Genomic DNA, 14,016 nt, shown 5'->3' with positions numbered 1-14,016 from the left:
GAGCAAAGGATCAGGGGCATTTGGTCATTTGCAGACAGTCTCTCACCTGCCTCCTCTAGAGCTAATTCAGCCTTGCACTGCTGTGCATCTCACACCTCCAACCTCCTGCCCATCCTAAAATACCCCCTGGGATCACCCTGGTGTCACATTGAGAACCTTGGAAAGGACCAGCCTCAGGTGGAGCATCACTACACTGGCATGAACTCCTAGATCCACATCCTAAAATTAAAATATCCTATGGCTGTGACTTTCTGACAGTTTCTCTTAAAATCTGGAGTCAATCTCTTCTTTTTGCCTACCCCTCCTGAGTTCAACACACACAAAAGTGTATCAAAGTTACTACTTTTGTGTAAGAAAAAAGAATCCCACAGCATTTCTTTGTAATAACTGTTCAGCTACAAAATTTTATTGGTCTCCTTCTATGTTCCCTCTAGAGGATGTAATGCACAAAATCATTGCCACGGAACATATAAAATTACAAATGAAATTTATTGTAAAAAGTAGAATGTCTTCTAGACTGGTGTCAGTATTTATTTCATTCATAAACCAAAACTGCAGGTATAATATATTCATTGTCAGCAAGTTCATGTGTGTAAATTGCCATCCAACAGTATTGACTGATATAAGACAGATATTGAAAAGACAATTTAAATTTACTCTTCCAAACATAAACTGTTCCACAAAAGCACTGTAAAAACTCCTTCAAAGTTTTGTGTTGTGCTTCACATTTATGGTTAACTACATAATTTGGTTGTGTCATAATCCACTGTGTTTGGCAATTTGGCATTAAAGGCCTGCAAAGCAGATTGGATCCTCACCACTTCACTGGTAGACAGTTTGAGTCTATGACGGAGCAAGCAAGAGAAGAGGTCCAAGCGACGTTGGCCGGGTGGAGAGAGTTTATTTACACGATCCCGAATCTCCAACAGCTGCAAAAGTGCTGAGTCCTGTGAGCCCTGAGTGTAGGGGTAGTCCAGCTGCAAAATCAAGTCTCGAATTGCTTCTGGGTCGAAGTGCATGCTGTAGCCAAACACTTGGATGTTGTTGATTTTCATGTAGCCCAGATTTCTGGAGGGATCGATAAATTCCAGGGGTTCGTAGTAGATGCTCTCGTTGCCGTTTGGGCCGTTCGACTTTATTCGACTCCTCAAATAGATGTGCACAGTTTCAAAAAATGTCTTCCACTTGTTGCCCAGAGTCAGTGTCCAGTTATAGCACTGAAGGGGTAAGTCCAGCTTAGTCCGCTCCCAGTCTGGGAAATTATTTTCATTCACAGGCATAAACCAGCTCTCAGAGTGGCTGCCCCCAAAAGGGTTGATATAAACAGCAAGGACGGGCTCCAAGGTGCTGTTCTTAGTCAGGCAAATCTGCAGAGACAGGCCCAGTATCATATGCACCAGGCTGGACTTGTACTTGTTGCTCTTGAGGGTGAGGAGCATGCGCTTCCTCCAGGAGGGGTCAAACCAGCTGTTGAGGCGCATGTCGTTGCTGATGAAGATGGCGTGCACCTCGATCCTCCTGTCCGTCTTCTGCAGCAAGTACCTCATCTCCAGGTCCTGCAGGTCCGTCTCGAAGCCGATGTAGTGCTCGGTGGAGTCGGCCACCTCAGGCTTGCAGAGGCCCTGGCTGAGCATGTAGCCAGCATTGCAGGCGCCGCAGCGCGTGCGGTTGTCGGGCGCGCAGCTGAGGCAGGCGGGGCCCTCGCCCAGCGTGCAGGGCAGCGGTGCCTGGCAGGCCACCTGGTCGTTGGGGCACGCGCACGTGTGCGTCTCCTCCGAGAAGCTGCCCAGCAGCCCATTCTCGTTGCAGTACAGCAGCGACTGAATGCGGGTCAGCCAGTAGTTGGAAGACCTGAAGTGTGGGAAAAAAGTGGTTTTTAGTGAGGATTTGAGCAAACACGTGTTTTAGCAAATATGTGGTTTAGCCAATATGACTTTGTTATACTTTATCAATTTTAAATATAGTATATTTATAAGATATATATATAATGTAATATAATAAAATATATATAAATATAATATAAACTTTGTTATATTTTATAGACTTTTGTAGACTTTTTATATATAATATATTAATAGATAATATTTATATAATATTATATAATATATAATAATATATATATGTATTATATAAACTTTGCTATATTTTATACTTTTATAGAATTTGATATATTTTAAAGACTTTTTATAGACTTTTTATATATAATATAATGTATATAATATAATATAGAATACATATAAATGTAATATATATACATATATTATATAAAGGTTGTTATGTTTTATAGACTTTTTATAGGCTTTGTGATATTTTTTGAATTTTATACATAATAAAAAATATATAATATAATATAATTATAATATAATATAATTAATATAATACAATATAATATAATATAATATAATATAATACAATATAAGATAAGATAAGATAAGATAATATATAATATATATTATATAATACAATACGGGGAGAGACTTGGGTTTCTGAGGTAAACCTTGACATCACACTGCAACATATATATAAATAATATAATATAAACTTTGTTATATTTTATAGACTTTTTATAGACTTTGCTCTCTTTTATGAATAATATGTATAATAAAATATATATTATATAATATATATTATCTATTTTATATAATATATATGAATAATATAATATAATATAATATAATATAATATAATATATATTTAAATTATTTTTAATTTATCAATTTTATAGAAAGAGGAAAATAAAGCTGGTTTTAATGTCAGGTTAAGGCACGATAGCATCTGCTGTCAGATAGATACAGGTATAAATTGTCTCTTAACAATGCAGAATCACAAAAGAAAACTTTCCTTATAAACCACAGGCATGACAGGAACATTTATTTCAGGTATTTGCTTTCTCTGTGGCTCTGTCAAGGCAGCCTGACAAAGAGCCATTTTCTGTAACTGTCTTCAGATAAACATCTTGAAATCCTACACAGTTCAGATTATTTTTGTGTGTTCTATTTGAACAAGGGAGAGTTTAGTGTATATCTAAGTGTCTACAACTCTACTGTCCCTCTATTCTATTATGAAGATTTTATTTTTTTTTTACTAGCTAGAGCTGCATTGATTTACAGACAGCAAGCCAAAATTCTTTCCTAGAATAGCACAGATCCCCGCTCCCCACCAAAAGAGATTCTTTAGAACACTTCCAGCACTACAGAATCTCTACAGGAAGCCAAGCATGAGCATGTTGTGTTTACTTTTCATCTTTGGGGACAAAATTAAAAGATTACTTTAATGTTCTTCTTGTCATCTCATTTCAGTTTCACTAGGAGGAACAGTTAATGTCCTACCTCACACTGGGAAAACATTCTGAAAGCAACAGTTTAGGCTGATGAGGCACAGCCACTAGAAGAATGACAATGGGAAGAGCAGAGCTACATGGAAATAGTCAGAAAAATTATTTTCTTTGCATTTTTCAAGTCCTATTATTCCCAGCAATGCACAGTTTAAATAGCTTGTTTTGTCTGCTGCAATCAGATCTGTTGTTGCCACATGAATGATGATGGTTGTGCAGTTTCTTCCCCGTTCATTACATTGTTTTGGAGTTAAAATACAAGACCCTCATTTGTTCCTTACTGACTTTTAAGTCACATCTGAATTTGCCTCAAGGAGAAATCCATGGCATCTCAAATTATGGTATTTAAGAAACATGAAAATAAAGTTCCTTAAAAAAATATTCTCGTGATCTAAGTCACCAGTAATATGGTGACTTTTTAAATCTTTAAAATTTTTCCCTCTTTTAGGGCAGGAATCTTGGTTGTTCAGGGCTGGGGGTTTATAGCCTATAGCTCCAAGTATTTTCTAGAAGTATAAGTAAATATAATAACATGCACAACATGAACATACCTTATCAATATTCTTCTTGGTGCTTATTTGAAAGTGAGCATTAAGCAAAAATATTCTGGGTGAGCCAACCACATTCTGGGTATTCCAACCACAGAGTGTATAAAACATTGTTTTTTTCTTTATTAATGATGTAATCTACTATTTCAATGATTATGAGAAGAAAAATCTTTATAAAGTCACTTCATTTTGTTATCTTTATTTTTAATGAGCTTACCTTTCTCCTTCTATTTTGTTAGGGAATACAAGCAGCAGTTTAAAAATCTGCATGAAATTACAAGCTGCAAAATAAAGTAAGTTTCTTTCTATAACTTAGTAATGTTGTTTGTAATTTAGTATTATCTAGCTTATTTAAACTGCCATGTCTTTGATGATTAGCAGTTGCAAAGAGGTTAACAACTTTAGAGGGATGGAGGTTATCTCCTTATTCCAATGAAGTTCAAAGCAATACATTCTAATATTATTGCCTTCCTTTGATTTCTCTTTACCTGATTTTAAACAGAGAGATTTCAAGAAGAATCTGCTTATACTAGTCCTTGATTATTTAACAAATACAGTCTATTTTAAAAAAATAAAATCTACTTCCTTACTTAACTGCTTGTTTTAAAATTAGCCATTAAGGAATACTGTTACTCTTCGTAAATTTATTGCTTTCAGTGGCGCAAATTAAGTAAATTATGCAAAAGTACATAAAATGTGGATGATACCTACTTTATTTAAGCCACTCATCCTTAACTGGGTAAACTCACGCTGGCACATCATTACAAAATCCTTCTTTTTCTCCTAGAAATTCAATACTAGATAAATTCTGTAGCCTGCAGCCAAGGGACAGGTTTGATGGGAAGCAGATGTGTTCTGCAGGTCACATCTGGCTGAACAGCTGGTGCAGCTGAGGCTGCCACAGCCCCTCTGGGAATGGTGGCATCTAGGGACAGAGGGGTTTCAGAGAAGGTGAGAGGTGACAGCTCGGGTGCCAGACTTGCTAACCCTGTGACAAGGGCTTCAAGCATTGCTAGCTTGGGGCTGGAAAATAAAGCATCCAGGGAGAGAGGCTTTCCAGTGTGCTTTGGAACTGCATCATCCAGCTGGAACTGGATGATCTTCAAGGTCCTTTCCAACCCAAAACATTCTGTGATTGTGTGATTCATTCTGTGCAGAAAGTGTGCACCTAGGGGATCTTCTCTGTGCCTGGACATGGATGTGTATGGGAAACAGGCAAATTTGGACACACTTCCAGTACTGTGACTTCCCCAACATCACAGAGGTGTGGTGGATGGACAGAGACTCCTTGGAGAAATCAAGAAATCAGGTAGAAGAGGAAAATTGCACTCCGCAAAAAAAGAAGACTACAGAACAAAATTTTCAGTATTGAACAAGCAATGGGCTGGTTGGGATCTCCAGGGCAGGGGTGAGAGCAGAGGACAGTGAGAGGGGCACTGTCAGAATCTTTACACACTATAAGATAAAATGAAATAGATGAAGCCTCCCTGAATTCACAGAATTCACAGAATGACCAGGCTGGAAGAGACCTTCAAGATCATTGAGTACATCCCAGCCCCAACACCTCAACTAAACCCTGGCACCAAGTGCCACATCCAGGCTTTTCTTAAACACATCCAAGGATGGTGACTCCACCATTTCCTCAGGCAGGCCATTCCAGAACTTTATCACTCAGAACTAGAGAAAGCAACATGAACACCGGTGCCCTGAGCAAGGCTTGAAAGAGCTCTTCAATTATTCTTTTAACAAAAAACCATTATTATTTGATTTGGAAAATCATACATGCTGTCCTGATGAGTTAGTGTTCCAAACACTGAGGTGTAGAACCAGCTTCTAAAGCTAATGAAACCAGCAAGAATAGTCCTGGTCACTCCAGTGAGCTTCAAATAAAAATGGAATTCTTGAAATGCCTGTGTCATCCTCATCCTGCAAAGTTATGTGATAATTTATAATCAAAAGCTATTTCTGGCCATTCACACACTTGAAATCACAACTTTACTGTAGAAGTACATTTTTAATTTAATTAAATATGATACTTTGTGAGTACAGGATACTTGTCAAATTATGTAATGAATTACACCTTCCTGGAAATTGTTTGGAATTTTTCAAACTTCTTTTGTTTATTAATATCAAATAATTGAAATCAACATTTTAAAACCAGCACAAAAGTACAAAATAAGTGCTAAATCTGGGCAGAATTTCTATAAGAACATGAATGTTGATTGTCCTGTTAGTAGAAAACCTGTTGTCTCTAAAAGAAGAGAACCACTGCTCCGACTTACGAACATGGAGACAAGAAACCCTTCCAAATCCCAAATTTCTGCCTTTTAGTTAAGACCCCAAAACTGGGTCTCCATTATTCTGGGATTTGAATCTCACCACTGACTGCACTGACACACAAATCACACCTCTCAGGGAAGAACAATTCCTCGTCCTTATTAATAATAATAAGAAGAAGAATTCCTCCCTCCTTATTCCTCCTTGTCTGATCAAATATGTCAATATGAAACTACCTGAAGGTGCACAACAATATTCCACAAATTTTCTCAGTTCTTAAAATTTACTTGGAAGCAGATTGTTAACTAATTCTGCTTCAATGACAACTTCAGCTCCAACTTCTACTCATTTCCTACTCTGCTGCAAGCTCAGGCTACTGCTGCAGAATGAAGAGACTCCTGTGGTTAAATCTGCTGCCCCATAAACTGCACCAGCTTTCAGCTGGAATGCTTGCAGGGGAAGGAAAGCTTGCCAGATAATCTCACTTTTACACAAGCATGGTAAAAATATGATAATCCTAGGGAAGTTAATGCAGCAATTAACAACAGCCAAGTTTCTGATGAGAATCTTAATGGCAGATATAAATCATAATTCTGAAGTGCATTTAAAATATTTTGCAATTTTTTTTCTTACTATGAAAAAAACCCAAAACTTTATTTAAAAACAGGATTATTTTTACTAGAGCAGTTGCAAGCTTAATCCAAACCATGTGTCTATTCCTGTTCAAGCACACTGTAACAGTAAATGTAAGAACAAAGCACTATGGTCACCCTATAGAATAGCTGGAGCAAGTATTTAATCATGATTTGACACTTTTACCTCCTTCTCTGCCTCACTAAGTGCTTAACATCTGTTGTACATCAGATGGCTCAGTAGCAGATGATGAGTACTCAGTGAGGCAGATGCTAAGTAAAAAAATGAAGACAATTTAACAAGAAGAGGAGAGGCAGTAAAATACCCATTACCTACTTTCCCCTTCTTTGGAGGCCAAGTCCAGTATAAATCTGTGAGACAGCAACATCAGCACCAAGTGCACTTACAGCCATCTCTAACACATCCTACACTGGATCAGGTGGATTTACATCTTGGGAAGGACAAAGCAGACTCCAAGTGCTTTGTTTCTGTGCTGTGATTCAAAACAACAACAGTAATGGCTGCTTAATTTGATAATGGTCTTTATACGAGTGTTGTTTTCCTTCTAGGAATCAGGGTAAAATTGCAAACTGCACAGTAGCCAGGAGAGCATTGAGTGATTGCAGAATCACAGAACCACAAAATGGTTTGGGTTGGGAGGGACCTTAAAGCCAATCCAGTCCCATGGGCAGGGACATCTTCCACTGTCCCAGGCTGCTCCAAGCCCCATCCAGCCAGGCCTTGGGCACTTCCAGGATCCAGGGACAGCCACAGCTTCTCTGGGCACCCTGTGCCAGGGCCTCCCCAACCTTACAGAGAATTCCTTTCTAACATTTAATCCAGCCTGTCATCTGAAGCTTGTCCAGGGCCCTCTGGTGTCACAGACACATTTTATGAAAAATCTTTTTCTTAGGATTTTTCCTCCTGAGAAGCTGAGAGGCCTCAAGAACAAAATGTATACATTGATTATCTACCGCTGTGGAATGCAACAAGTAGATATTTGATTGGCCCATGTTGGATGTTTCTAATTAATGGCCAATCACAGTCAGTTAGCTCAGACTCTCTGTCAGAGACACAAGCTTTTGCTATCATTCTTTCTTTTTCTATTCTTAGCTAGCTTTCTGATGAAATCCTTTCTTCTATTCTTTTAGTAAAGTTTTAATATAATATATATCATAAAATAATAAATCAAGCCTTCTGAAACATGGAGTCAGATCCTCATCTCTTCCCTCATCCTAAGACCCCTGTGAACACCGTCACCCTCTGGATGTCACCCTGTCCTTCAGGGCTGTCACTGCACCCTCAGCTTGCAAAACTTCTGAGGGTGGCCTTGATCCCTCTGGCATTAGAAGATTGTATGTTTTTAGTTTATTCAGCCTCACAAAATTACCCAGCACTGAAATAAATGTGCCTGAAATAATTTTCCTCATGTTACAGGTGTGGCAGTGAGACTCTTGGTGACACTGCAAATCCCACTGCCAAGGATGGCAAAGAGGAGCAGTGCAGCTGCTCTGAATTCACATCTCACAATTTCACTGCTGCTCTCTCTACCTGAGCCAGGAACTTTCAGGCTGACTCGAAAGTCTGGGTTATGTGGGCCATGGTGAAAACAAACAGTGGTGTAAAGCAGGGAAGGACTATGATGCTTTTCTAAATGTATGCAAAGGAAAGAGAAACCTCTACCTAAGGGATGCCTGCTAACATACACAGAAAAGATATTAATTAACTATGGAATTTTAATGGAAATGTTGTCTCCATGTGCTGAAATTGCTTCCAGCATTGAGGTGGATGCAGTAACTAAAGAATTCTGTCCAGTGTGAGGACGCTCTGTGGTGACTGGATGAACCCGGAGCATGCTGCTGGATTATGTTGCTAGGGCTGTACACAATCTAAACTGAATCTACTTTGAATTATGGAGCCAAAATACCTTGTTTTCCCTGTTAATCACATTTAAGGAGAGTCTTTCCAGATCCCCTAGCCCTCATGCCACCATTCTGCAGCTGTTGCCTGGGCCCCTCAGGGCTGGTACAAATCAATAATAAATGTTCTTCCTTTTAAATTCCACATAGTCTTTATATCATGAGAAGTAGAGGAATTAAATCCCTACATTAAGTGGTTGAAACCTTTTGCATCTCACAGAGAAAACTGCCATGGGTTTAGCAATATTTAAAGATAAACAATATTTTGGCGCTAAAGCATGTCATATTTCAGAGGATGTTTCTATTTGGTCTGTTATGAATTGATTTACAAAGCTTTGTAGTTTTAACTAAGTTTATGTTACACCCTCATAATTCTCATAGTAAAATTTTTCTAATATTAAACGTTTCTGCCACACACATCCCCAAAAGAATAATTATTAAGAAGAAAAAAATTAAGATAGTATATCCACAATTCTTTTGACACAGCCTTAATCATAATGACCATTGTGGTATTTTTAATTGGGGATCAAACTGCTTTGTAGCACCAAATATTTATGTAAAGGGAGACAAATCACAGACAAGCTTTGAAAGCTTTTACTCAATAATGATCCAAAGTGCAAAAGCGACAAAGGAAATACACAGAAAATTAATTAATGGAGTCAATTATAGAATGACAGGAATCAGAGCTGTTAGGAAAATTAAGAGTTTTCATGTAAAGGAGAAAGAAACTTGCCACACACCTGCACAAAACCCCACCAAAATACTCCAACCAAATGCCTCCAAACAAGCCAACCATTGTGTGCTTCTTGTAGCCACTCACCTGTTGGGTGTCATTGTCTGTGTGTGTTTGTGTTTGTAGCACTAGATCTGTGAAAAACTGATCTTGGCTCACAGATTAACCACTCATTTTGTGGAATTTTAGGTGGAATTTTCCAGATGTGTCTTAAAGTATTAATGTAAAAAAGAATTATGGAGTTATTAAAAGATTTAACTAGATGTCTATGTGACACTCAGGTTAATAAACCCCTTTAGGGCACTAGAAAAGTAACAGCCAAATTTACTTCAATGTAATCATATTTTTTTGTGTGTGAAGGAAAACTGGGGAAACAGCACAATATTGAACAAACTGAAAGCAAACAATGAAATGTCTTTACTTTTACAGGGAGATGAGGGTGTGATAATGCTGTGCGCATTTCTGTACACAATCCTGGAACACTTTAGGTTGGAAGGGACCTTTCAAATAATCCAATCCAATCCTCCCCCATGGGCAGGGACACTTTCCACTGTCCCAGGCTGCTCCAAGCCCCCTCCAGCCTGGCCTTGGACACTGCCAGGGATCCAGGGGCAGCCACACCTTCTCTGGGCACCCTGTGCCAGGGCCTGCCCACCCTCATCCTAGAAAGAATTTTTCTTTATGCCCAGTCTAAATCTACCTTCTCTTATTTTAGAACCACTGTCCTTTATCCCCTCACTACAGCCCTTCTATAAAAGTGTCTCTGCATGTTTCATGTAAATCCATAAAATCTCACTCAATATAAATCTCACTCTGTATTGATGTTGTCCAGTGTATTTTCTCTGCTTTTCTGCCAAACTTTCCCTCTCAGCTGGATTTATAAGCCCCAAAAGATGCTCACATTAATGTAGAGCAAGGGCAGCTCTTTGCTCTGTTTTCAGCAGACCATAATGTAGAGGTAAAAAAGAAAGAAGTGAAGGAACACCCCAACTTGTAAAAAGGAGAAAAATTAAACAGAATTTTGAAATGAAAATTCCTTTCACTGAATAATTTAAGATGGAAGTGTAAATGTAGCTAATTCAGGGGTTTCTTTGAATTTTAATATGTATATATAAACCTAATTTCAGTATTTAATCTCTAGGAGGAAGGGAGCCGGTAGCAGCTACCAAGACCAACTGGATTCCCTTGTCAAGATCTTGAGGCCAAAAGTACAAAATTAATCTAAGTTGTTTGTGTGAGCTGTGCTGGAAACAATAACAAGAGGTACAAGCAGCTCTAGTAGGCAGTAGAAATTCTGGAATTAATAAAAAAGTAGCTTTGACTGAAAGTTCTTTGTATACAATGCAGCAGATCACAAAATCTACTGAAGATGAGAAGAGAGTGCTGTGTGTTTTAACTTCAGATAGGAGAAAGCAGCGTCCATGTTCTTAGAGTATTTTCTTCAAAATAGGAGAAAAATAGAAAGTTCAGAAACTGAAGATAAATTCTGAGCTAAAGCCTTTCAATATATTGTAGGATAATCAAAAATCAAGCAAAAGGGCAATTGATAGGGTTACTGAACCATAACAGACCCACAAAAATCCCACTGCTGACAAAAGCATCCAAAGTTTTAATCATGGTAAGGACTAAAAATCTGGATATGAAAAGAGATTTAGCACCAGAAAAAGCAGCCATCAATTCCAGATTTTATGGAATTAAACCTCATTATTCAGGGAGGCAAGTCCATGATTACATCTGTGAAGCTGATACAAGACCATTCCATCTTCTCATTTTCCTATTGATTTTGAGACAGGACCTTTAGTCCTGTTTTAGGCATCCTTATTCCCAGATACAAATAACTGAAACAAAATAAAGCAAGCAAACAAATAAATGAAAATCCGTTTCTGCAAACTTTGTGGCAGCTATAAATGTGGAGCTGGGGAAAATCTGCTTTTATTTCTGTGTGATGGTGGCTGTGGACCAGTAACTTACTCCTTCCTTTTATAATGATCCTTATTTTTTCCCTGCTGTTTCCTATTTGGATTATAAATGTAGTTATCCCTAAAAGCTACTGGAATATAAACAGCAACAATCTGTCATTTTCTTCCATTGTGCAGAACCAGAAGGATTACAGCAAAGCAAGAATCTCCCAGACAAGAGTAATGGTCTTAATTAAAGAATGCAAAACTCAGCTCTGTGTTCATACCTCGCTTGTCATGTTATTAAACAAAATAAACCAAAATAAGATTGTGAGATCACTGTGCTTTTTTTCTCTAATTTTGTAATAACTGAAAATAACTATAATTTTGAGCAAACCCTTAAAATTTTAATATAGAAGAAACATTGCAGAAGAGAGGTTTGGTTTTCTGCCATGGTATGTTTGAATAAATTGCAAGGAAAACCTTAAATTTCTGAAGGAAAATTAAAGGCTGTCCAGAAAAATTGGATCCTGCTGTTTTAAAAGCAACATGTATTTCACTTCACTTAAAATTGCATAATACTTGTAACAATATGTCACTTGTGTAACAGTCATAAACAGAGAAAGTATTAAAATAAATGGCCAAACATTGCATGTCTACAATAGCAATTAGGAGACAGACTTGCAATAATGCTTATGACAAATAACAAGTGATTGTATCTCCTAGAACATTTTTGCCTTCCTTAAGCAATCAAACCTACAGCCTGAAATGCAATAGAGAAGGTGATAGAAAGGGTGAAAAAAGTGTCATTTTCTACATGTTAATAGAAAAATAAGTGTAGATAACAGAGTGAGGGGCCAAAGCCCCACCTTGGAAGATATGGAATTGTGATGTGCACCATTAGAGGAACTCTGCATCACACCCTGAAGCAGTGACAATTCTTATTGCAAAGAGAGATCATGTTACTCCTGAAATGCTATTTTTCTACACAGGCAATCTTCTGATGAGTTCATCCCCTATTGGCATTGTATGCCTTTAAATGCCATCATATTCAAGGTGGTAAGAAAACCTCCACATGCAGAACAACTTCCTTGGCACCTTGAAATTTTTATTTGAGGGAATATAATTAAAAACACACACACAAGTCCATCCAAAATAACAACAAAAAGCTGACAAAATGCCCAACATTCTGATCCTCTTTAAATTCCTCCTTTTTAAAATTAACAGGCTGCAACAGAAGGAATTAAGGACCTTGCCTTTCACAAAGTATTCCTAAGTGTTCACATCAATAACCAAAAGTGGATTGGAGCAGACAAGATTTCCTTGCAGGAGAAGAAAAAAAGATCTGTTAGAGAATCTGTTTCTCTGACATGTGATGTATAACATTTCAGAGCCTCCAAAGGCATGGGTTTTAAGGGATATTTAGCATTCTTAACAGTCATTCCAAGAATCTTGGATTGTAATCACAGTGGGACACTAAAGGCTCTGGAGGAATTCTATCATTAACAAGGTCTCTAGTGTGCTTCATATAAATATGTATATATGTATATATATAATATATATATATATGAATATATTATATTATATTATATTATATTATATTATATTATATTATATATTAATGTAATATATATTACAAATATATATATGTAATATACAAAAATACATATATATATATATATGTACACATACACATTATATATCCATATATATATACAAAACTTTCCTCCTTAATACCCCAGGCACTCTCAGAAAGGTTTATCTGTCTCTTCCAGAAAAACCAGATGAAAATCAGGGGAAAATCAAAAAACAAAGCTACAAAAATCCCCTGAAAAAAAAATCCTCTGAAACACACACTCAGGGGCTCTAAATGAACCAAGGGAACAAGGGTCATGATGGCATGAGGGAAATGGTGATGATACTAATTAATGGAAATGAATGATGAAGAGATAAAATTGAATTTTTTACTGAGGACAGAGAAATGGCAAAGAGCTCATTTTCTTTACCATCTTGTACAGAATTCTGCACCACCTGTAGTTCAGTATCTTTGCACTTTAAGTTCGTGAAGGTTGGTTAAATTTTAAGTTTGTGAATGAGGTCATGAAGCATGAAGGATATCATAGTGTTAGCTTTTAATGCTTAATTACTGGGGTAAAAGCACTTCCAAAATGTCCCCAAAAAGATTCAATAAATTCTTGATATTGCAAATGATATTGCACCTTCTATTGTATTTATAGTAAAAGTGAAAAGAAAAGCCTGAAGCCATGATCCATATTGAAAAAGCGACCTGCCTCAAGAGCCTTTGCCTTGAGGAGATCCCAATCTAAGTGCAAACCAGACCAAATAAATAGAAATGGGATGTAGGATGTGCTCAAGGGGGTTTTAGAGCTGCAGTGAGGGATGGGGAGGACTGGCGGGGGATAACTGCAGAGCCATGAGCTGAAGTCCAAGTCTGGATCTTTAACAGCCCCTCTGTCATGCAGAAGATTTCCTGCTGTGCACAGTAAGTACCACTGAATACCAAGGAACAGCCACAAAAATAGCACTGATGTCCTCAGACAAACATATCAGTCATGGTTTCTCCTGTTTGTCCCGCACATGGGGTTTGGAAATATCTTTGACATGGATTCTAGTGGATAAGGTGGTTTAGCATTTATATTACAGGGGAGTTTGC

The 14,016-nt window shown here is 37.6% G+C and overlaps 1 protein-coding gene across 2 annotated transcripts in view; it reads right to left on the bottom strand.

Moving 5' to 3' along the window:
- Positions 1–470: 470 nt before the first annotated feature.
- BRINP3 (BMP/retinoic acid inducible neural specific 3) overlaps positions 471–14,016 on the bottom strand; it is a 198,016-nt gene continuing 184,470 nt past the window's right edge. For both annotated transcript variants that reach the window (XM_054285676.1, XM_054285677.1), the window contains exon 8: positions 471–1,851. In XM_054285676.1, the coding sequence (XP_054141651.1) occupies positions 735–1,851 (1,117 nt within the window). In that variant the 3' untranslated portion in view covers positions 471–734. The remainder of the gene's footprint in view (positions 1,852–14,016) is intronic.

This window comes from Melozone crissalis, unplaced genomic scaffold (genome assembly GCF_028551555.1).
Source record: "Melozone crissalis strain CALT ecotype California unplaced genomic scaffold, PUWL_Pcris_2 ptg000045l_1, whole genome shotgun sequence".
Taxonomy (NCBI): Eukaryota; Metazoa; Chordata; class Aves; order Passeriformes; family Passerellidae; genus Melozone; species Melozone crissalis.
This window is presented reverse-complemented; position numbering and strand designations above follow the sequence as displayed.